General features: G+C 35.7%; 3 protein-coding genes across 11 annotated transcripts; 2 read left to right on the top strand and 1 right to left on the bottom strand.

The window, feature by feature from the left end:
* Positions 1–551: 551 nt before the first annotated feature.
* On the top strand, positions 552–2,863 carry LOC110821208 (molybdopterin biosynthesis MoaE family protein). 6 transcript variants are annotated; one of them, XM_088219439.1, is made up of 4 exons: positions 559–857; positions 1,200–1,360; positions 1,692–1,795; positions 1,980–2,863. In XM_088219439.1, the coding sequence occupies exon 4, from the start codon at positions 2,028–2,030 to the stop codon at positions 2,646–2,648; it is 621 nt and encodes a 206-aa protein (XP_088075565.1). In that variant the 5' UTR covers positions 559–857; positions 1,200–1,360; positions 1,692–1,795; positions 1,980–2,027; the 3' UTR covers positions 2,649–2,863. The 6 variants fall into 6 exon arrangements, with proteins under 6 accessions (XP_021906646.1, XP_088075565.1, XP_088075567.1 ...); XM_088219441.1 differs by lacking the exon at positions 1,692–1,795; XM_088219440.1 differs by lacking the exon at positions 1,692–1,795 and having other exon boundaries at positions 1,200–1,264.
* Positions 2,864–3,032: 169 nt separating this feature from the next.
* On the bottom strand, positions 3,033–7,464 carry PNT1 (mannosyltransferase family protein). The gene is made up of 4 exons (XM_022050952.2): positions 6,804–7,464; positions 5,828–6,010; positions 4,364–4,905; positions 3,033–3,654 (listed from the first exon to the last, which is right to left on the bottom strand). The coding sequence occupies exons 1-4, from the start codon at positions 7,072–7,074 to the stop codon at positions 3,340–3,342; spliced, it is 1,311 nt and encodes a 436-aa protein (XP_021906644.2). The 5' UTR covers positions 7,075–7,464; the 3' UTR covers positions 3,033–3,339.
* Positions 7,465–7,642: 178 nt separating this feature from the next.
* LOC110821205 (ion channel CASTOR-like) lies at positions 7,643–24,807 on the top strand. Of its 4 annotated transcripts, none has more exons than XM_088219437.1 (13): positions 7,643–7,856; positions 8,332–8,826; positions 8,912–8,983; positions 9,609–10,211; positions 10,513–10,695; positions 11,337–11,396; positions 11,479–11,682; positions 11,854–12,102; positions 13,217–13,315; positions 13,552–13,746; positions 14,300–14,392; positions 15,352–15,455; positions 22,483–22,721. In XM_088219437.1, exons 2-13 carry the CDS (start codon positions 8,401–8,403, stop codon positions 22,574–22,576), a joined length of 2,382 nt encoding a protein of 793 aa, XP_088075563.1. In that variant the 5' UTR covers positions 7,643–7,856; positions 8,332–8,400; the 3' UTR covers positions 22,577–22,721. The 4 variants fall into 4 exon arrangements, with proteins under 4 accessions (XP_088075563.1, XP_088075564.1, XP_021906643.2 ...); XM_022050951.2 differs by lacking the exons at positions 13,217–13,315; positions 15,352–15,455 and adding exons at positions 13,063–13,161; positions 23,958–24,807 and having other exon boundaries at positions 7,650–7,856; positions 22,483–22,734; XM_088219436.1 differs by lacking the exon at positions 15,352–15,455 and adding an exon at positions 23,958–24,807 and having other exon boundaries at positions 7,652–7,856; positions 22,483–22,734.
* The last annotated feature ends 264 nt before the right edge of the window (positions 24,808–25,071 follow it).

Raw genomic sequence — 25,071 nt, forward strand, 5'->3', positions numbered from 1 at the left:
TAACCCTTGATACAAAGTTATTTATGTATCTAGATATATAATATGGTCTGTATTAAATTCTTATAATTCCTAACAATTTTTTTTTTTAAAAAAATACATAATTTATATTGAATTATTTGGATATAGAATGGCTAAAACTACTTATTTTTGTCTTGAGTTTGATACATATTAAGAATATAATATAGTTTTATATTATTTTGATTGTTAAATTTATAACAAAAAATGCATAGGGTATGACCAATTAAAATTATTATTATTATTATTATTTATTTTGCAAATGACGAGACAAATATTACATAATTCTATATTAATTATAATATTTAACCAAATGTAAAACGTGCCAACCTACCACGTGCTATATATATTGAAATCAAAACATATAAATTAATTAATGATTCAAAATAATAATAACAGTGATATATATTTTTTAAAAATCTTTATTTTTATTATTTTATATTTTCAATAATTAATTTTGGTTTTTGGTGAAAATTATATTTTTATTAAATATTCGCTATTTATGTTACTACATTTATAAATTAAATAATAATAAATTTAAATTTATTCTTCCAAAAAAAAAAAAAAAAAAGAAAACTCAGGTCTGGTCTGTAGACGCTGCTTATCGAAATGTACCGCGAGAGCGCCGGGGTCTGTGAAATCGAAGTTACTGTAAGCGTCGGTGTCATCTTCTCTGATGGATTCTGATTCTCTCTTGACTTGTAACCATTCAATCTGAAGACAAACATAAAAGACAATCTAGAAAAATCGGAAAGTTTTGATTCTCCAGAGCCGGTAAAGCAAGTAATCACAAGGCTTGCTTGAGCTGGTTATGGACTAGTTTGCTGGAAGGCAGCAGCTAGGTGAGTTCTGATTATTCTTTTGTGTTATTGGCTTTATTTTCTTTCTTTTTGTTTTTTTTTTCTACTCTCTTTCATGTCAATTCGGATTACAAAAATAGTTGAAAGAATTGTTGTCTTCAGTGTCTGTTGAAATGTTTGAGGAACCATTAGTAATTCTCTGGTTTTCTTTTTAGGGTTTTGGTTTCTTTTATTTTTAAGAGCTAATTGGGAATTTTTGTTGCTGATAATGATGAATGTAGAAGAACACTCTGATTACAAATGTTGATTAGTGTTTCAGCTTGTTTCATTTCAGCCTACAATTCCCACTTAATTCTTTCACTAACTGAATGAAAATTGAACCAGACAGAGTTAATGGACCTTTTTGATAGTATGATTATGTGAGGAAAAATCACTTCTGAGTTAATCAGGTAAAGTTATGAATTTGTAATTATCCCCATGATTAAACAGCTTCAATCAATAGCAGCTCTGCAACATCCTTTCTCATCCGTGCTAGAAAACTCTATGTATGTTTTCCTTCTGAATGCTATAAGTTAATTCTTTCTGGTTGCTTTTTTTAGCTTTTGTCTTCTTCATCAATGCAAATGCATTGCCCTTCTTGTCTGGCATGTTGAGTCTTTTTAGTTTCTATAATCTCTCAAGTCTTTACTCTAAAATATGAAGCTGAAGTATTTTGGCGGGCATGAATTCCACATGAGAAAGGCTCATGTGTAGTTTTTACCTCAGATGCACTGTGTTACAGGTCTAAGAAGAAGGAAGTAGATCCTGTTTTTAGTTTTGTTAACTGTTTTCTCTATGTATATTTTGACAATTTGTTGTTAAGTTATCGTCTCCTAGCTTTATGCATAGGAGCAAGATCGAGAAGAGAAAGCAATAACTTGATGGTGATAGATCGATTGTCTGAAGTCAGTACAGCTTCAACAAAACTAAAGTTGGATAAAGTTAGATGGTTTTACCATTTACTTACCATTTGCACTCAAGTTAATACTTAATGCACTGAAAATAACGTTCTGCCATATTCAATTTGCAGATTTAATATCCTATAGCATGTAGAATTATATGTCCTGCTTTATGTGCTTTTTTTTGTTGTAGTTTGTAAGATCATATTGCTTAAATTTTGGTCAGGCAACGGAAGGCTAACAAGGGCAGTAGCTCCAGATTACACGAAAGAAGATGGCTGAGGAGAAAAATCTGGTTGAAATCTTGGAGGAGAATAAGCAGGTTGACATTGCTAAATACATAAACTATGTGAGTGCCCCACAAGCTGGTGCTATCGCAACATTTTCAGGTACTACAAGAGACACTTTTGAAGGCAAAACAGTCCTCGAACTAAGATATGAAGCATATGTACCAATGGCAACTCGATGCATCAAATCTATCTGTTCAGCAGCTCGATTGTCTTGGAAACTCCATTCAATCGCAGTGGCACACCGCCTAGGTCCAGTTCCAGTAGGAGAAACTAGTGTTTTCATTGCAGTATCCTCAGTTCATCGTGCAGATGCCCTCGATGCTTGTAAATTTCTGATTGACGAATTGAAGGCTTCCGTTCCAATATGGAAGAAGGAGGTATATGCTAACGGAGAAGTTTGGAAGGAGAATTCAGAGTTTATGGAGAGGAGATTGGAGCTTGCGAAGACTGATGGAGGCTGCTCAGGAAGGAAAATTATGACCGAGGGGCATAGTAGAAAAGGATGTTGTGGAGAAAAGGTTAGAGTGGACAATGGAAATGCGGTGGATAAGAGTACCAGAGATGGAGCAACTAAAGAAATAGCAGAGAGGGAAGGATCAATTTGATGCATCCTGGACTCATGCAAAAACCCTTCATCTTACCATGGATGTTGTTGATTTGGATGAAGGCATAAGTGCTGAGTAAGAGAGTCTTTAAACCGGGCGTATTTCAATACCAAAGAATATTTCTGTAATTTTGACGTTTATGTATTATTTAGGTTTATTGTTGATAAAAGTTTATTATTTCATATTTAATTATGAACCTATCTGATTATTTTTTAGTACGGTTATTATATTAATTAGTTTATTTCTATATTCTGCCAGAATTTTTAGGTAGATTTAAAATTTTTTTATGCATGTACTTAATCTTTTATATAGTGGCTCTGCAACTTCGCTGTACAAAGAAAAAACATGGAGTATCACACAGCACAGACTGAAGATACGCCTGCATTCAAAGCAAAAGATTTATCATCCAACTATATATATCGTCCTTCAATATCAGTCAGCATATTATCTTCAAATCCCTACACTGTAAGACAAAAGCTAGAGATCTCCAGAATATAGAAAATAAGAAATCGTCGCTCCGTTTCACACTTGCTACTCTTCGTTTAGCAATAGAATATGGAATGACTAATTTCTACTAACACCCCTGGGAGCTAGGGAATCTGAACCCTCACCCCAGGAAAAAGAAAAACTAGAGAAGAGGGTCCGTGTCGAGGTCCTCTTGAACCACTGCTGAATGTTGAAACCCATCTTCTCACTCAAGTTTCACAATATTCTTTGAATTCCCATGGTCATACTGTTCAAACTCCGGAGAGAATTTATGATTCCGGATGATCTTGATCAGGACAAAAGTGTTAGCAGCCAAGAACAATAAGCTTGCCATCCAAAGCTGCAAGAAGACATTCTTCCCCTTGAACTCAAGCAGATAGCCCCACATCAACCAATGAATTTGAGCTGCCATCCATAATAAAATGCAATATGTACCTTCCCATTTAAGCTTCATCCTACTCCATGGCATTATGAGAGGCAACAAGCAAAAGAACCAGACAAAGTACTGTGCTGTTATTACCTGCCAAAGGAATCAATGCAGCTGGTATATGAGAATGTGAAATGAAAATTACAAAAGCTTTCTGCAAACACGAACTCAAAAAGGACATGGAAACACTGGGACACAGTGAGTAGAATGTCCAGATTGTTGCATATCCACATGGAAAATGCATAATTCTCACAAGCTTCTTCAAGAACTTCTACTAGAAAGAAAAAAGGTTCTATCTTTAATTTCAGGCGGTGTTTGGATACTTATTTCTTGCAATAGGTAACCTTAAACATCATGCTTTAGTTTCCTGTTTGGTAATATAAAAAAAATAATTCTTATTAGGTTCTTAAAATGACATCGGGAAGATAAAAATAAACATTATATTCCGAACTCTTAAGAGTTGTTATTTTTTATCTAACTAGTTTACTTCTTACCCCTTTGATATACTCTAAAAATTAACAATATGTATAATAATATTAAGGCATAAAATATTTGAAATAACTACATATTTTTTATCAGTTTTTTTGCTAAACAACAGTGCATATTTTTCATAACCAATACTTTATCCCAATTCGTAACTGTTTATAACTTCAAATAATAATTCACCAATTTACTTACAATATCTTACTGGCTTAAACATTTCTTATAGCAATTTGAGACACCCTCCTAAAATGATGCTCCACATATGATGTTTGATAGAAGTTTAAAAATAAAGAGCAGTAAGCAATCATGACTGACGCACCTTGTTGAAGGCAACAAAAGCCACTGTCTGCACAAAGATGCAGAAAGGTAGATCCCTTGCAAAGCTAAAAATAAGAACCAGTTGTACTATAAATTGAGGCAAAAAAGAGATGAGCTTTTCCACCAATGAAAATTCCTTTTCGTAATTGAGATAGATGTGATAGAAGTAAATGGAGAAATTGTGTCTTGGGTCTGTACGAGTAAGATGGTATAATAGCGCCTCGTGCAGGAACTCCCATCCATATAAATAAAAGAAAAGACCAGTGCACGAGAGGAAAACACCCCCAGAGACCAGGGCAAAGATAATCCTCTGTCTTGTAAATATATTTCTTAAGATAATCCATGCGCTGCAGCAACCAGTCCTTGGAGTACTATTTTTACTAGTCTCTTCTTGACTCAAGTTCTGATTTCGAAGTTGAGTCCTCGGATGAGATTGGAAGAAGTATGGACCAAGAACCCAGATAATAGGGAGTGCATAAATTATTGGATAAATTCTGAAATGTACAACAAGTCCATACCAAAATGCGGCTTGTAGCAACTTACCTACAAACAGAAATTATAACAGCATTAACTGAGTGTTCCACATTTATAATTATATCAAATAAATTTCTAAGACCTGCTTAAGCCAAGTAATGCCCAGTAAGCAATCAAAAGAAGTTCATTAAAAATTGATTCATTTGACCATCAAATCATTTATGCTTCAAACTTTTCCTTCCAATTGATCATATGTTTGACATCTTGACACCAACTTCTCCTGCAACATCATTTACACTTCCCAATATAAAGCATCAGTCACGATTTCTAAGCACGATCTTTAGGAGAAGATACATAATCAAATCAAGGTCCCTGTGAAGTTCCAAGTTTCTTCCCGAAAGATAATTTCAACGAATCAAATATTTTAATGTTTTTATCACTATATTAACTTGTTTCCACCTAGTAGTTTACATGTATATGATGTCTCACTGTAATTGACAGGAATCATATAGCTCTTAGGATCTTGTATGTTGTGGACATAACATAACAGCCAAAGCGAGTCTCCTCCAGTTCTTTCCTTTCTACAAATCCATTTCTTTCCTACTTCAAATTTATACTGGATCACAATTTCACAGGACACATGGACTTCCATCAAGCATCAGGTATGTGACATTTATAACTAAATTGCTGCATTACTATTATTTCTTTTGTAGAAAATATTCATGGCATAATAACTCATTCCACTGAAAATCTGAGGAATTTTCGGAGCAGAAATAAGGTTTTTGGTTGAAAACATGCTTATATTTCCTAGTTGAGAAATTTAGAACCTTGAAATCAAAGCCTCCTTATCTTCAGTTCAATATGCAAAGACTGCTGTAAACTTATGAAGCATCATTCTATAAATCAATGAGAAAGCTAGCAAGAATTTCAAAAGAAACAATTGCCAAAAAGTACGTACTATGAAATTTTAAATATGGAAGAGAAAATATACCATTCATAAGACAGATAATGATCCACAAAATCATGGCACAAACAATGGGCTCACAGTTCCCACGGGTTCCAATGGTGAAGGTAAATGGATTGAGGAGCCATACCATTACAGAGTATGTACATAGGTCTTCAGGCACCTTACGCTGCTTCAAGATGATGCGGATAAACAAGCCTACCAGCAAATCTACAGTGAAAGTTGATAATTAGATAAATTGGTACTTCTTTCCTCTTGAGGATAATGCCTTTGAAATGATTAAAAAACCCACTGTATCAAGTGGATAGAAAGGAGCAATGAGAGAAGTCTGCCTGGTCTATGTGCATTAGTACTTAAATCATAAAAACTGCTGTTGTTTATATCAAACATAGGTGTTTCCTTGATTCTTTTCTTGACAGGTGAAAATACAAATCTATAGTTCTGGAATTGAAGATATGAGTGAAAATTAATTCAATTATGTATTGAATGCGTAAAGTATGACTAGCTCTATATTTCAAATAGCTAATATCTAAGAATTAAATGTGAACAGAATATATTTGAATCAAACACAACCAAAGAGTAACACTTTGAAGTATCATTATGACCTTCTAACCAGGTGAACAAACACTTTGAACCAAGTCATACGGAATAACTACTTGAAGCTAGCTTGCAATCTAAAACACAATACTGATCAATGTCAATATTTCAATGGCGGCCTTCTAACAAAAAAAACCAACTTCTTCATTAATATTCTTCATTGAATCTAATTAATACTGTTCATCAATATTTAACAAAAGAAACCAACTTTTAAACTCAGACGAAAAGACAACTAAGTATACTTAATAGTCCAAGAAACAAACTCAGAAATAAAAGGAAAGAAGAAAGCATAGGAGAAAGTTATTTGGTATGAGAAAAACAAAACTCAAACAAACAAATTATATTTTGCAGATAAGGCCAAGAATCTTTATTTCGCTCAAGAAAAAGGTCAAGAATTTTTTCTCACCAGAAGCTGAGAAAAGAAATTTTCCCCATGAGGGATGAATAAATGAATTTGGAATCAACAGGAATGCTAGCAGAGGTGAATAACGATACGTAGATCTCTTGTAAGGCGATTCCTTTGATGCCATTAAAGCAGCAGCATCAGAAAAGACAAGGTAATCTACATCTGTATATCGAACCTCCATATGACCATCCTGCCATTCTCCATAGATAATCAAAATGACTCGAAAAAGTGCTGAGACAGCAAGCAGTGAACGAAACCCTACAGCTCCCATAGCTGAAATACAAAATACAAACCCAACTTCAGCTTTAACGCTCGCGGAGAAATCGAGTAGTCTGAAAAGATCTCTACTCTCTCCTCACTCTCTCTTCTTACTCTCCCTCCTTCAGTTTGCTCTTCAGCTCTCTGCTTCTTTCACTAAACCGAAACCTTCTCCCAAATTGCATCCTCTTCCTCGAATCGTCTCCTCTCTCGGCTTACCCTGGCTTTCTCAAATCACATCCTGAAAACTCTTCACGTCACATCTTTGTTATCTTCGCTAGCCAACACCTCGTCCTTCCCTGCAAATCAGGGTTCCACCACTGTTCAACAGCTCGCTTGTCTTCTTCCTCTACAAGTGCTCCCTACCTCCTCGCTCTGTTTCCTACCTCTGCCTCTGCGTACGTTTGTCTCCTACTTGTCGCTAGAATCCTCAAAACGGTGCCGTCTGAGGTTCATATGGGTGACGATGACTTTCCCAAAAAAAAAAAAAACGAAAAGAAAAAGAGTTGATGGTGATACCTACCCCATTTGCATTTTGGTGTGTGTAAGACACGCGCCATTTAAAAGCTCCCTCTAGCAGACCAGCATGAGCGGCCGGCCATTTTATGCTCTTCGTTGACTCTCACATTCAATTGACATTTTGCGCGCCTCGCTGGCGTTTCATTCGCGGCTCTAGTTGGAACTTTTAGTTGATTGCCGGCCGAGCTTCATTACCGTACTCTCAGTTTGAGAGCCCCGATTTTTCGAGGTCTCAGTGGTATACGTACAAGTTCCGTACGTGCCGCGGGAAGCAAGGTTCGTTTAGCAACCTTTTTGAAACTTTAGAATTTCTGTTCAAATGCATACTTGAATTGATTCTTGGATGTGATGTGAGAGTATTGTGCGTATGATGTTTTCATTTTAGCTAAGGCATGCGGTGGTTGACTGATGTTATGCCTGGGATTAATTCGCTGTTTATTTGATGAAATTTATGTTGGCTGATGAATTATTAGTATTTACTGTTTAGGCTTAGGCAATATTTTGAACAAGTGAAATATGGAGTTCATTTCATTTTTAATTCTCATGAATTTATTTCTAAGTCAATTCTTTTGTTTAGAATAGTGAACTGCTAGAATATTTTTTAGCGGTGTAATTTTAGATCAGTGATGTTTTGTTAGTGTATTTTAACATACATATGTATATGCTCTTAACAATTTTGGAACTGGTTGTTTAGCTTCTGGATTGTGCTGTTTGAGAGCATTCCCTGATTTGTATCTCCAATTGTTTTCAGTAAATTTAATGTTAAACAGAAGTCACAGTAAATTGCTACAGTTCCCTTTTATTTCAAATAATCACAACCATGTCGCATGACTCACAGTCGCCCCCTTCCTTCAGCAGGGACTGGTTCTTCCCCTCACCCACTTATTCCACTCACCTACCAAGAACCCCAAAATACACTCGAAGATTCTCCACAACTAGGAGAATCTCTCAGCCTTCCTTTCCTGATCCACAAACCCAACAAAAGTCATTGTCTAGAAATGAAGTGCTGGAGTCGTGTAGTGTTTCATCCTCTAACTCAAAACCCTATAGAGACACCAGATATGTACGGCCTCGCCGCAGAGTTGACTTTAGTCGAAAAACTGATACTCCACCTAAAAGAGAAGAAGACTATGCTGTTTCAGATGGCATATCAGTTAGCAAATCTGCCATATTGGGAGAGAAGACGATTGTTGGGACCTCAGGTCAACGGCTTAAGGTCCATTGGCAGATGGCATTTTCTATAGTGGTGTGTGCACTGGTCTCTTTATCCTTGTTCTCTTCAAGAGCCATTTGTTGCTTGATTCAGGAATAATTTGTTTATTTGATTGCAGATTCTGGTCACAGTCTTTACTTCTTTAGTGCACAAGAGCTTCTCATTGCACAATCAAGTAACTGATTTGAAGGTAAAAATCCCAGAAACAATTTATACCTCAATTTGGTTCAGCCAATAATTCCCTATGGTTAACTTATATGGTGATCATACTTCTCATTTTTCTATTAAATCAGGATTTGGCAAAACTGATGTTAATTCCAGGTTCTCATCAAATTATTTTGAGTTTGAGACACGACATATATATATATATATATGTTTTGTACAATCTTAGGGTAATTCCATTCAAGCACTAAATTGGTACAAAATCATGGTGAAATACAAGAATACATTTTGATATTGTTTCTTCTCAAGTACTAGTTCATTCTCATTACTGATATTTTTTATTTTTTGTATGTTTGAAATCTGTCCTGTTTATATTTTTTCTAGAGTAAGTGGTAAAATAAACTGCTATCATATTAATGAACAATGTGGATTGACTTTATGTATTGTGATTGATGTTCGTATGAATGTTGGCCAGTTTTAATATGTTTATCATGATTGTCACCAAGTTCTGGTAAGTAGACAACACTGATACCATATCTACTTTAGTGTTTTTCCCCATAATCACAAATAGTTTTAGACTAGACATCTTCCGTTTATTGCTAAAATTGTCAATGAGTGAAACTTTGCTAAATGAGGCTTCTTTATCCTGTCAGGGTCAGATCTCTAAGCTGAATATTAGACTACAAATGTGCAATCTGTCGGACTCTGCAGATATTTCTTTATATGGGGAGGATGATCTTCTTCCTAGCAAAAGCTTAAAAAATTTAGCTTTGGTTTTTTCAATTGCTCTCTTGTCAATCCCCACCTTTATTTTCAAGTACATATACTATGTCTCTAGATCAAGAAAATCGGATATTATTTCTGAAGAAGTTTCTCTAAATAAGCAGCTAGCATATCAAGTGGATCTCTTTTTATCTGTCCATCCATATGCTAAGCCACTTGCATTGTTGGTTGCAACTCTACTCCTCATTTTTCTTGGGGGTTTAGCACTTTTTGGTGTGACTGATGACAGCTTAGCAGATTGCCTTTGGTTATCCTGGACATACATAGCTGACTCAGGCAATCATGCTAACTCCGAGGGCATTGGTCCAAAGCTAGTTTCAGTTTCCATTAGCTTTGGTGGAATGCTTATATTTGCGATGATGCTTGGACTTGTCTCAGATGCAATTTCTGAGAAGTTGGACTCACTACGGAAAGGAAGAAGTGAGGTGGTAGAGCAGAACCACACTCTTATTCTTGGGTGGAGTGACAAATTGGTAAGCTTCTTATTCTGCAGCTTATGATAGCGAAACTTTTGTTATCACTCTTTTCTTTGAGAATGATAATAAGTGAGCTCTACCAACCAAATATTTGACAAAATTTTGGAAAATTAAAGTTCGTGGCGATTTATATTAACCCCTGGAAAAGTGCAAGAGTGTTATATGAACTTCGTCCAGATTCTGAAACTGTGATATTGGGCAACTGCTATTCCAGAGTAAAATGGGCAACATATTAGATATTCCCAGTGGCTTTTTTCAAAATTTGGCCAAGATTATTAATTGATTTGTTTGTGGTCAGGGATCATTACTTAATCAGCTTGCCATAGCAAATGAGAGTTTGGGTGGAGGAATTGTTGTAGTGATGGCTGAACGGGACAAAGAGGAGATGGAACTTGACATTGCTAAAATGGAATTTGATTTTAGAGGAACATCTGTAATCTGCAGAAGTGGGAGTCCTCTTATCTTGGCTGACCTGAAAAAGGTAAGCACGATACTGCTGTAAAAATACCTGCCATTTGTTATTTAAATAGCCAACTAACTTATAATGTTGAATAGGTAAATATTCTTGATTGAAACTAACTCGTTTATGTGCTTATCTAATCTGATCATTAATCCAAGACCAGAATATTTGGAGAATTCTTCTGACGAACCAAAAATGGATAATTGTTGGCAAAGTTTTTTTTTTTTACCTCTTTAAATCCAAAAAATTGTTCTTAGGTATCCATGTGTAATGTGAATATACTAAGTTACGTGGAAATGAACTTTTTGCAAAATTGTGTAACTCGGTTTGATGGAAGCATGCTCTTCCTTATTGTATGGACTACCATTTATATTTTCATTTTCTTTTTCTTTTTAATGAATGCTATCATATCCTTTCCCTACAATGCTTGAGCAAGAAATGGAAAATTTGAGCTATAGGATGGGTATAGCAAAAAAGTTTTGCTTACATTTTCCAGTAGTTTTGTTCCTCAACCCTGACACTTCTAAGCCGTTTTTGCAAGGGGTATTTACTTTCATCTCACTAATATAGTGTCTCGTAGCATCATGGAAGTTTTAGTGTGTGGAGATCAGATATTGTGTTTGTTGGTTGCTCTATTATGCTAAGATCATAAAAATTTTCAGGTGTCTGTCTCCAAGGCCCGTGCAATAATTGTACTTGCTGAAGATGGAAATGCTGACCAGGTCTATTTTGGGGCATTAGTGAGCTTCGTCTATAATGCTAGATAAAGATGATCAATATTGACTATATCATTATTTGAAACAGAGTGATGCACGTGCTCTGAGAACAGTTTTAAGCCTAACTGGAGTCAAAGAAGGGTTGAGAGGGCACATTGTGGTGGAACTAAGTGATCTCGATAACGAAGTCCTTGTTAAACTTGTTGGTGGTGTTCTTGTCGAAACTGTTGTGGCACATGATGTTATTGGCCGTTTGATGATTCAATGTGCTAGGCAGCCTGGACTTGCACAGGTTAATTTATGCTAACGTTAGAATTGTACACCCATCAGGCACACACACACACATATCTATGTCAATGTATTTCTAATTTCTCATTGCCTTTTGTCATTAAGCCAACAAATTAGTTGGCACCATTTTTGACAGAGCATTTTTATCGATGGTAATTGTTGACTGCCGTGGCAGATCTGGGAAGATATACTTGGATTTGAAAATTGTGAATTCTACATTAAAAGATGGCCTCAATTGGACAGAATGCAGTTTGAGGATGTATTGATTTCTTTTCCTGATGCAATACCTTGTGGTGTCAAGGTTGCATCATGTGGTGGTAAAATTATCCTTAATCCTGATGATTCATATGTTCTCCAAGAAGGCGACGAAATTCTTGTTATAGCTGAAGATGACGATTCATATGGTCCCGCTGCATTACCAATGGTGCTTTCTTTTTCCTTTATTATTAGATTTTCAATGCATGCTTCAATTTTAGTCTCTTGTAATTATGGGGATTGAACTTTCAGGTTTAGCTCCATGAGGGAGGCTAAGGCCTTTGGCCCAAATGGATGGGCCATTTAAAATACATCTTTCTTTGCTTGGGTCTGCTATCATTTTTTTGATGACATGGTGAACGGAAACATTTGCCTTGTCTTAGTCAGGCCACATTTAGGGATATTTAATGAATAAAGACTCTGGCATAAATACATCAAGAATATTAGAAAATGATCAAATAAACTGGATGGAGATATTTAGCTTGATAATTTAGATGCTTCATAATTTTGTTCTATCGGGTGTGTCACATTGCTCTTATTTTGTGCCTCATGTGGACACTACAATTTCCACGTTGATGCTTCTTATAATTCTAGCTCGTTCTCTCTCTCTACCTACCTCTTTTCAGATGAGATGAATTTGCATTTATGCTGACTTACCAAGTCACCTATTTATTTGTCTGTCTGCTTCCTATGAGATGAATCTATATATATGCTGATTTCTCATACTTGAACTCATTCATGATTTTGATTTATGGGTTGTGTCACATTGCTTTTGGTATGTAATCTCATGCAGAGACTGTCGTTCTTATACCATGTCAATTTTTCTCGTGTCATACTGTTAGTAATTAGTGAGTGTTGAATAACTACATTGAAAAGTGAGAAAGTAAAAAAGAAAAATAGAACTGGAGTTAGAACTGTAAGTCAGATGAGTTTTCCCTATAAAAAGGCACAGTGAGTTAGAGGTTGCCGATAGAAGAAAAAAATAGTGAGTTAGAAGTAGACTGAGGCTAATAATCCACAGGAATATAATTTGTATGATGTGGTGACCCTTCCAGTGGAATTTAAGCGAATGGGTTGGGCCATACCATCACTAAAAACTTACACAGATATAACCAATTTGATCATCCAGGTCAAAGAAGAATCATTCTTGCATATTGACAGACCGGCAAGAAAGCCACAGAAGATTCTACTTTGTGGATGGAGGAGGGACGTTGATGATATGATTGTGGTGAGTTCCTTAGTTCAAGCCCCTAATTCTTTTTTTCTTCGCCTGAATGCTGCAGGTATGGAGGGGAAATCTGCCCAAAGACTTTATTGTTCCAAAGTCTACTGAAAGAATACTTTTTTGTGGTTGGCGGCGTGATATGGAAGATATGATTATGGTAATGTTATGAGGAATCTACTTCTTGTGCTCACTACTTGTTGGGTGCAGTTCTCAGGACATTCACTGGCAGTAGATATTTAGAATTTTTCTGTAATTATTAGTCAATTACAAAATTCTTTCTTCCTCATTGCTACTATTGCAGAACAAAGAACTCAACTCGAAGCTTATATTTATATTTATCTTTGTAAATTTTAAATTTTAACTGAATTGTTCACCTACACATCTTTTGTTCAGGTGTTGGATGCCTTTCTAGCACCTGGTTCAGAGCTATGGATGTTTAATGATGTTCCTGAAAATGAGAGAGAAAAGAAGCTCATTGATGGTGGTCTGGACCTCAATCGGTTGGTGAATATATCATTGGTAAATCGTGAGGGAAATTCTGTTATACGCCGTCACTTGGAGAGCCTTCCTTTGGAATCTTTTAATTCAGTGAGTAACTCTATTGGCTTTGCACAACCATCAATGAACTGAACTGATAGGCAGCTCTTTCTCTTTTTTTTTTTGTTGATTTCTTCTAATTGTCGATACGCGTTCTGCCCTCCTCATATACTCTCTACCTAAATAAAGTTAAATCTTTTGTTACAAAAAGGAAATTCAAGTAATAGATGAATGCAACTTGATTCAGTGCTAGCATGTTGAAGAAGCCCCCAAGAAGGAAGGTACATGAAAATACTTGGATGAATGTGTTATGACTGGTGGCCATGTTCGATACTGCAACTTTTGCAAACTTTCGGTTTTGGTTTATAAGGGAGTCATTACTTGGATAGCTTTTAGTGAGAGCTATAATTTGGCACTTATGGGACTTGATAATGGTGTTTCTGTTTAATAGTTAGGACATTTTCCTGTTCTATGAGAGTCCCACCAATGATTTAAAAATATTTGTAATAATATCTTTGCTGAAACAAGTTTATGAAGAAAAACTGTTAGCAACAAATTTCACAAACAAAAATGTAAGAGTTTAACATGACACATGCTTCTGCAGATATTGATTTTGGCTGATGAATCGGTGGAAGATTCAGCTATTCAAGCTGATTCCAGATCTCTTGCTACATTACTGTTGATTCGAGATATCCAGGTATTTTTTTGAGCGTCATTCAAGTAAATTAATTAGATAGACTTTGTGCTCAAGATTTAGAGTGTGTTTGAGATTACTTACAAGAAATGTACTTGAAACAACAAGGTGTTCTAAGTTTCTTAAAGCTAGTAAATTCTTGTTAAAAATTAGTAATTCAGCATTTGGATAAAGGACTGATTTTAAAAATAAACAATTGTGTTTGGTAAAATATTTTAATAAAAATAAATGTATTTGTTACAACAATTTTATGGCTTACATTATTATATATTTATGTTAACTACGAGGATATCAGTAAGAACATAAAAAGTTAGGAATGATGGTGATTATTTCCTTTCTTCTTAAATTCAATTTTAAGAACCTAACGAGGATATTTCCACGTCATGAAGCAAGAAGATTGGTGGTCTGCTTAAAGCTAAATATAAGTAGCAAATAAATAATTCCAAACACGCTCTTGGTCTTCATAAAGCTTTTTGGAGGATCCAAGTACCCTCAGAAGGTTAGAAGTCTTCTTTTAGGTGGTGGCATAAGATAGAATTGATACCAATGATTTGTCACAAACATTATGACCAAATAGAGCTATGTGGCCAGATATTTATGTAGTGTCTCCTCCTACTTTAGCAAACCGGAAAAAGGTTTAGAATAATATAAAAAGAAGACAAGTTCCAATAAACAGTCGCAAGAATTGGTAACAAATACAAGATTGTCAGAATCACCAATTAAAGGGTAACGTCATCATGAGAGAACAATAGTAGTTTATTTTTAGTCATCAGTGGTATGTTAAATAATGATAAAGCATTCTTGTATTTATAAGATTTGTATGTAATCTAATATGAGTATAATTTTAAAGCAGAAAAAAAGTAACAAGATAAAACTGTCGCTAGAAAGAAATAAAATCCTAAACCAATAATAAACCTATTCTTAAAATAGTTGTTAAATAAGCTAAATATATTTACTAACAGATGATGATTATAATTCAATACATATCTAATTTCTGGAAGTTGTGGGTTGGCCCTCTTCCCTCGAGGAATTCTTTTCAACTTATCGAAGGAGGAAGTGGCTTAAGGTTAGTGCGATCTTTCATTAGGTGTTGGGTTTTGTGGTTAGAAAGCAATGCTCTAATATTCAGTCAACTTGTCCAACATTCTCGTATTATTAAGTTGTAAACTAAAGTACATGGATTTTGTAAGATTCCTTCTTTAACTGCTGGCAAAGGAATTTGAAGGTTCTTTTATGTTGATATCTTCTTGTTTTCTTTTTATGTTCTGTAACCATCTTAGCAGATTACCTTCCCTCGTCTTGTAATTTTTTCTTCTTGATATAATCTTCTTCTATTCTTATTAAAAAAATTCCTGACATGTGCTTTCTAATTTTTTACTATTTTAGGGATGTAGGAACATGAAAATTGCTGATGGTGGCATACTTGTTACATTTTACCTTCTTCCTTCGCGAACTTTCTGTTAAGATCTTAAACTGATTCCATTTCATGAAAGCCAGTTGAAAAGAGTTATCACAGTACTTTTGCCATCATTACCAAATTGAAATTTGTCCTTAATTAGTCTGTGGCATATTTGTGAATGCTACTTATGAATGAAAATATTCATGATCACTAGTATATAGGAGTTCCAAATAGTGATCCTCACAGTTATTTTTTTTTGTACATTCTGCCATGATGTATATTTACAACTATCAGAACTCAAGCTTTAAACTAGCTGTATATTTTCTGTTTCTTTTTTCCATCATAGAAATAATAATTTTCTTTGTTGTAATTTTTTTTTAAATAAAAAGTAAAGATAGTTTATAAATAAACTGACATCAAGGGGATGCCACCCATAATATCTCAGTAAATATATCTACAACATTCCCAAAATTATTCATTCTATACATGTCATGACCCAAGATCATAGAGGCAGAATAATATATCTATCTATTCCTAACTTTATATGTCTCACTCTCAATTCCTTCAAACGCTTTTCTATTCCTTTCTTTCCAGACAACTCAAAGAATAATTAAAGGAATAAAATATACAGCTTTTCTCATTTTATAAATACCTTCTCAAGCCCTAAGCTCATCCTTTATTGACCCCCAATGACCTAATTAATCTCTAGCAACCCATATGGTCACAAATCATAAACCACCGGACATTAAACCAGAATGTGGTTGCACGTCTCAGCCGCCTCTTTGTAAAGGTAACAACCATTCACAAAAGTTCGGTTCCTTCTCATCAAGTTGTCAATTGTCAATATAACATTATCTTCCTGCTTCCCACGCAAAAAAAAAAAAAAAAAAAAAGCCAATTCTAAGCAAAGCATTCACCTTCCATATCTGATTGTATGGATATCGATCCAACCCCCCTCATCTCTTCCCTTTAGAAACTTGTAGATAGACTTAACAGTGAACTCTCCCTTCTTTTCCAATTTCCACACAAGCTGATTATTGTTGTCCTCCAAATGTGCAGTGGATAAAAGATGAAGCAGTGACTCATACTCTTCAATCTCCTAATCATTTAGGTTCCTAGTCAGTCACCAGCCACTCTGGTCTTTCATTAACCATCGCATAAGCCTCATCCACAACCATATTCTTCGATTGTGCAATGACAAAAATGCTCAGGAATTGGTCTTTGAGACACCAGCTTCCAATCCACTCATCCATCCAAAACAGAATTTTGTTCCCTCTCCCCATTTTCCATTTGATGCATTCTTGAAAATGTTGTCTTTCCATTCTTATCTTCCTCCACAAGCCCATCACATGCGGTCTAACCACCTCTCTAGCTACCCCACCCCTATCCTCCACCCCCACCAAGCTTCATTAACACTCTTCCACAACCTCTCTTATTCTCTCGTGCATTTGCAGAGCCACTTACCTTGGAGAGCAATATTCATCTCAACCAAGGATCTAAGCCCCAACCCCCTCCCCCCTTCCCTCTTCTCCATTAGCTGGTTAACATCGTCTCATTTAACTAAGTGATATATTCTTCACCCTTCTCCATCCCCCCAACAGAAACCTACATTGAATGATTTCATATCTTTTTGCCACCTTTATAGGGATAGTCAGAGTAGAAATGAAATAAATAAGAATGTTAGAAAGTATATTCTTTATGAGAGTTAGTCTTCAACCTTTAGATAAGAAATTTATCTTCAATCCTGCAAATTTTCTCTCAAACATCACAATCACTGGTTCCCACGTCCTCGCATTCGTATACTTGGAGCCCAACTGTAGCCAAGATACTTAATAGCCAGTGTAACTAATTTGCAATCCAACACCCTAGTCAACTTAGACTCATCTCTCCTGTCACCAATTTTCACTATCTCCAGTTTGCTCAAATTAATGTTCAAACCAGAAATCACCCGAAAGTATAAACAGATACACTGTAGGTTCAAGATCGTCCTCTCCTCAGATTGACAAAATATTGAGGTGTTATCAATGAAAAAAAAGATGGGAAACCTCCAACTCCTTATCACCATGCCCATTGTCACCCCCCTCAACAACTCTTAACTCTCTAGCTCTCTTAGCAAGTTTGGTCAGAACTTTCATGACAATAGTGAACAAAAATAAAAAAAGTGGATCTCTTTGTCTCAACCCTCTAGAAGCCTTTGAGGAAGAAAAATGACCGTCGTTAACCATCAAGGCAAAAGAGGAAGTAGTGATACATGATCTCATCCAACTCTTCCACTTCTGCCCAAACCCCAATCTACCCAGTAGGTAATCAACAAAATCCTAATTTATATGGTCATACGCCTTCTTTATATCTAACTTGCACAGGATTCCATATCTTTTACGAGCCACCAAATTATCAACCACGTCATTTGCTACCATGAATGCATTCAAAATCTACCTACCCTCCACAAAAGTCATGCTGACTCACCTCAATTACCTCACCTAGCACCTTGGATAACCGTCTGGCCAGGGCTTTAGAGATGCATTTATAAATGCAATTCACCAAGCTGATAGGCCTAAACCCTTAATATTTCTCACTCCATCTACCTTGGCAATCAACACCAGAAACGGAGAATTTAAAGCTTTCACAATTGAACCCGACCCAAACTCCTAGAATACCTCCAATAAATCCTTTTTAACTACATGCCAAAATTCCTGCAGGAACCTTATGTTGAAACCATTGGGACCTAGTGCCTTATCACAATTACAGTCCTTAAGCCTAGGCATATTTCTTCTTCAGAGAACTCTCTTCAGGTTGAATCTGATACTTGAAATGTAGACCATCCAGTTTTGGCTTAATCCCCTTCTCTTCCTCATAAAAACGCTGAAAGAACTCTTGTGCTTTGACCCACATGTTCTCATTCCCCTTAATGTTTTTATTGTCAATTACCATTTCCTCGACATAATTGCATATTCTCCTATGACTAGTCAAACAATGGAAGTATCTAGTATTTATGTCCCATTCCTTCAACCATTTCTCCCTAACCTTCTGTCTCCATGAGATTTCCTCCATATGCAACCTGTTAGCAGCATCCATTCTAAAAGACACTCTTCTAGCCACTTCATCTGGTGACAGACCCCCATCACCTTCCTTCTTGTCTAGTGCTTCAATTTCCCTCAGTAAATTGTTAATGCATGCCTCTTCTTTCAAGCTCTCCTCCTTCACTCACTACTAGATTTCAGCTTTTAGAGTTTTAAGTTTTCTAGCAATTCTGAAACTGGCTTTCCCAGACACTGTGGTGTTTTCCAACAATTCTCAACCATTATACGGAAATTATCCACCTTCAGCCATTTGGTGTCAAGTCTAAACAGAATTGGGCCCCATTGAACACCATCTGCAACCAACCTTATTGGAAAATAGTCAGAAAGAGGCCTTTATAAAACATGCTGACACAAACCTGAAAATTGGAGACAATCATGAGACACCAAGAAACGGTTGCTTCTTAACAAGTCGGTTGGCTCCTTTGGCTTGTCCATGTTCATTTATTCCCCATTAAAGGTAAGTCTACCAAATCCAACTTGTTCAATACCACTTTAAATTCGTTTGCACAGGATCTAGAAAAATAGTTACCCGATATTTCCTTCCTCCTAAGCACCATATTAAAATCCCCATCCTCTATCTACTTACCACCCCCTTTCTTTTTGCGCTCCTCCAGCTCTCTCCGCAACTTCCTCTTTTCATCAGTGGTACCCTTGTAATAAACACTCGTAAACACTCATACCTTCTCATCATTCTATTCTCAACACCTCTCTACATATTAGTATCTCAATGCTCCATATAACTACAACACCTTCCACCACACTTTTAGCCGGCAAAGCATGTCACCCAACTTTCTTCACCCTCCATAAACTCCTTATTTCTTTCTTCGACAGTGCTTCCATTTTTGTTTCTTGAAAGCATATAACATCAGATTTCCATCTTAACAAGCATCCCCCTGATGATTTGCCTCTTTTTCCTGTCGTTGATCCCCCTAACATTTCACAAGATTATATTTCCAATAATTTAAATTCCAGCCGCCAAACCTCCTCTCTTGCTGTTTTTCAGTCTGCAATCATAATTAGTGAAAAACTGTAGTCTTTTTAGCTCCCTTGGCCCTCCTTCTCCCAGTTTTTTCCTTCCCCTAATCCCCACTTCCTCTGCTTTCCACTTCTCCTTCCTTCTACTTTCTATTTCCATAAAGAACTCAACCACTCCATCTTCAGTACCAACAAACGAAACATCGATCATTTTGTTTATTTTTAAAATGTTTTATAACACCCAAACATAACTGAAATCTTCCCCTTCTCCACTCTGCAGATGCTCCCCTAACTCCACCAGGCACTGGTTTTCCGCCCTTTGTTCCCCAACCACCAGAGCAGCAGCTATGTAAGACTCCTCCACCACCACCAACACCATCTCTTCCTCCCTCATCGGATTGGAATCAGCTCCCTTGTCATCACTCACTTCCATCACTTCCCCCAACGCACTTCCTTTCATAACCGCCAACACCTCTGCCACAATTTTTTCCATTTGTCCTTTCTCTTCCTCTTCCATCAACCTACTCTATTCAAGCCCGGCACCATTCTGGTTCTGGGTCCTTTCTTCCTCCCAGTTCATGAGCAGCATTATACCACTCTCAAGTTCAGCTTTCTATTTCCTCTCCTCCAATTCCTTTATCCAGGTCAGGCTTCTCTTCACTGGTCTCCAGACCTATTTAACTTGTGGGCTCCTTATTTTTTCTGGTTTCCTTTGCTCGATCTGGCTCTTTCCACCCACTTCCTTTTTTCCTCCCAGGTGGAACTATAGAAATTTGAGAAAAATATTTACACTTTATTTTTCTCTCCCTTAGGTATTACAACTAACTTATATATATATAAGACTTTCTAAATATCAATAAGAAAATTTCCCTTATAATAAAGATTCTAAATAATTACATCATTATGGAGAAAATAAATGATAGGATTATATAGGAAAAATATCACGATCATTTAGATAACAAAATATTCATGTCAACACTCCCCCTCAAGTTGATACAAAAATATCACATATGTTCAATTTACATATCAAGTTCTAAAGAATTTTATTGCAGAGTCTGTTGGTGAAGATATCTATCACCTGATTACTAAAAGAGACATGATGTAAGTATAAAGAACCATCAACCACTTTTTCTTTTATAAAGTGATGGTCAATGTCAATGTGTTTTGTTCGATCATGTTGAACTGGATTTTAAGCAATACTAATAGGTGTTTTATTGTCACAAAACAATGATACTCTTTCTTCTTTACACAATTTTAATTTATTTATTAGTTTTTGCACCCATAATAATTCACATACCCCTTGGGTCATTACTCTATATTCAACTTTAGTAGTAGAACGGGCAACTACACTATGTTTCTTACTTTTTCATGTAACCAAGTTGCCTCCAACGAGTGTGCAATAACCGATAGTTGACTTTTTAACATCAAGAGATTCAGCCCAATCAACATATGTAAATATTTCTATCTTAAAATAGTCATTTCTGAAGAAGAGTAAGTCTTTTCTTGGTACAGATTTCAGATATCGTAGTATTCGAAAGATGCTCACCAGAGAAGTGCAGTCGGCCGGCAATGAGGCTGTAGTTCCTTTTGATTGGTTCTTGAGAATATTTTAGGGTTTGAAAAACCCTAAAATACGTTTATTTTTACTCTGATACCATGTAGTTACACTTTATTTTTCTCTCCTTTAGATATTACAACTGACTCGTATATATACAAAACTTCTTAAGTACCAATAGAGAAATTTTCCTTATAATAAAGATTTTAAGTAATTAAATCATTATGGAGAAAAAAAATGGTAGGACTATATAGGAAAAATATCACGGTCATTTAAGTAACAAAATATTCATGTCAACAGAAACATCTGCCTCTTTGCAGCCTACCAACACCTAACCTCACAGACCCAATACAGGCAAGTCCATTACTTTCTTTGTGCCCAAAGCGATCCCTCTAGTCTGTGGTTTGAATAAACCTGCCACGTTGAGTTTGCTCCCTCTTTTGAATTTCAAATATTATCCGACCCCATTCCAACCCAGATCTCTTCTGCACTACCCGAATCGGTGCGACACTCTTGCTTCTGAGCGCCTCTGCGAGCATTCTCTCCCCAACCACTTCCACAGTGACTCAAAGGTTCACATTGTAGTGTGGACATTTGATTTCCGGCAGAGTGCATCGATTCTCTTCCTCCTTTGTCTCTAAACCCTCAACAGCCTCCTTCCTTTCTCTGCAATTTGGATCCACAATCGGTCGATTCGCGAGCGCAAACGCCGCCTTCATTATCTGCCACCATTCCCCTGCTTCCTCCTCTTCTGGAATAAAACTTTTTGTTACAATCCTCCCTCTCTCCGCGGTAAGCACCAAGTACCCCCTTCCTTCCTATCTGGCTACCCCTTCTCCCCAACGCACCCACTTGCCTCCATGCTCCTTCTCTCTTTCTCTCTCTCTAAGTTTCTCTCTCGCGATACATCCCAGCCATGAGGCCCACAAACTAATGAAAAAGAGCTTCTTTCCACAACATCTTAATAATGGGTATGGGGAACTAATTTTCTTTGTTATAATGATGGAGATCCATAAAATCTATTGCTGTTATTCTTTCGTCTTTTATATTCTCTTCCCACTCAGCAATTTGAAATCTTTTGCAGGCAAAACGTCTCCCATATAGGGAAGCAATGGCATCACGGGTTCACTGGGGCTCTTGGATTGGGGAGATGCAGCAAGCTTCTGATAAGTCAGTAATAATCAGTGAAATTCTGGACCCAAGGACTAAAAATATGCTTGCCATGTCAAAGATCAGTGATTATGTTTTGTCAAATGAGCTTGTCAGCATGGCTTTGGCCATGGTTGCCGAGGATCGACAAATAAATGATGTACTGGAAGAGCTCTTTGCAGAGGAGGTATTTTTTATGATTGAGCTTAATCTAATTGCATCAAGTGGAAAAACCAGCATTGTTATTTTGCTTTCTTTTCTTTGAAAACCAGAATTATTCTTGAGGTCTCATGTGAAGGTAAAAATGACAATGTACTCCAACTTCTAAAGAACAATGCAATTTTCTCCCAATGGTTTAGATGCTAGTCCCCAACCCATAAGAACAATCTTTAGGATAGTCTAGGAAAATTGAACTCTCTTATGGTAAAAAAATGTTATGGATATGAGAAATTAAGGATTCATAATGAATGTTTGGGAATGAGAATATTTGGCCTACTGTCTATTAGGGAATAATAAATGTTGCCCATAGACTTTTTCCATATAAATAGTCAGATTTCTATATATTTGAGTTCATATTCTTAGTTTTCCTATTATTTTCATAGGTATCCCCGTAAATATGTTACAATTTTTCAGCTTTAATAGTAATATCAATACCATTATAATATGCCAGTTTTCCTCTACATGAAGATTCACAATATTTCAACATTTTGGGTCGAAAATTTGCTCAAGAGTTATACATCTTCTGTAGATAATAAATCAACAACTCTAAGCCAGAAAAGCTTTTGCTCTGGGTTATTAATCAATAATCTTTCTATAGTTGTATTTAGTTTATGACAGATAAAACACAGCAAATTTAGGGATACATGTCCATTTGTAATTCATGCATTACTGAGACCTATCACAGTTAACCTTTTTTTCTTTTTCGAGAAAATATTCACCTCTAGTATTAAGAAAGCTTTATGATGTGCAAAAAATGCCCAAATTCTTGAAATAAGAGAACTATGAAATGTTATCAAATTCTTCTTTCTCCTCTTCTAAATAATACTAATTTTATATAGAAAAAAAAAGTAAACTTATCAAATTCTTGTTTATGCTCCACGAAAAAGCTTATCAAAGATACAATCTTTGATGAAGAAAATTCGCAAAGTAGGATTTATGAAGCAACCTATGTGTAATTGATTATTGAGACTTCAGCCAATTTCATGTCACATAATTATGATGAAGAGATTGTTGGTAGTTGGTACTAGTAATTTTTGAAGCACACGCTTTACAAAAACCTATGTTAGTGTTTTATGCATTTTAAGCTCTGTTAACAATTTGAAGTTTCAATTATATCAATCCTTTTGAAATACATGGTCAAACATTACACAATGTAACAGCTTATATCTGTTCTTGTTTTTTTCCTTTCAGGGCAATGAGATGCATATAAGACAAGCAGATCTCTACCTTCGAGAAGGTGAGGAATTAAGTTTCTACGAGATATTATTAAGAGCCAGACAAAGGAGAGAGATTGTCATCGGTTATCGCTTGGCTAATGCTGAGAGAGCTGTCATCAATCCACCAGCTAAAAATGAGAGAAGAAAATGGTTGTTTGAAGATGTTTTTGTGGTGATTGCAGAGAAGGAATAAGAATTCTTTGAGTTTGTTTGGCCTTACATATAAAGTACCTGCTTTAGTTAACCATGAGGTCAGACAAATATTTACCCCATTTCTCTTTATTCAAGGTCCTGTTAGTTCAATTCCTATTCTATTTTTAAATAATTTGTACTCTTAATTTCATATTAGTCATGACATACTAAATTACAAGATGATTTTTATGATTGAGGTGATCTCAGCTCCACTAAATTCAAAACAGGGGTGATGATAAGCTCAAACATCAAAATCATTTTGTAATTCGTTGGGTCTAAGACTAATATAAAATTTAAGAGGAAGAATGAGTTAAGAATAGAATTGTTGAATAAAAGCAAAAAAAGTGAGAAAAGTCTTACTATTGTTAGTATAAATCATGTTAGAGATAAGATCTTCAACTAATAATTGTGAATAGATAAAGAAATACAAGTTCAGATCAACAAATAAACAATACTTAGGTTGTCAAGAGCAGAGGAAATTTCAGGACACCCGGGTTACTTGGCTTGCAAAGATCTTTTATTAAGGCTATCCATGGAACAAATTCAGAAATATGGTACAATTTATTTGTAAATTCACATTTATTTATATAGATTATTTTCTTAAATTTCAATATTATAGTTATTTTATTTGAGCAGTACTGTTTTGATTTCAAAGTTCAGAAAAATTGTGTGAATTTATAAGAAAAACGGTAAGTTTAATATTCTGCCAGAAAGTTACATCCATTTAAAACTGTAAACTTTCAAGTGGTTTGTTGGGTAATTTTCTTGCATCTCAATATTATTCTTGTTTCAATTCTGTCCACGCTACTTCAAAAGTTACATGGACTTGAAAGAAAACTTGTCCCAAGTATAGACTCAAGTAAGGACTTCCAAAATTTTTAGAACTATGGGTAACA

The sequence above is a fragment of the Carica papaya genome, chromosome 5, assembly GCF_054855325.1.
Source record: "Carica papaya isolate Zhongbai chromosome 5, ASM5485532v1, whole genome shotgun sequence".
NCBI classification, from domain to species: domain Eukaryota; kingdom Viridiplantae; phylum Streptophyta; class Magnoliopsida; order Brassicales; family Caricaceae; genus Carica; species Carica papaya.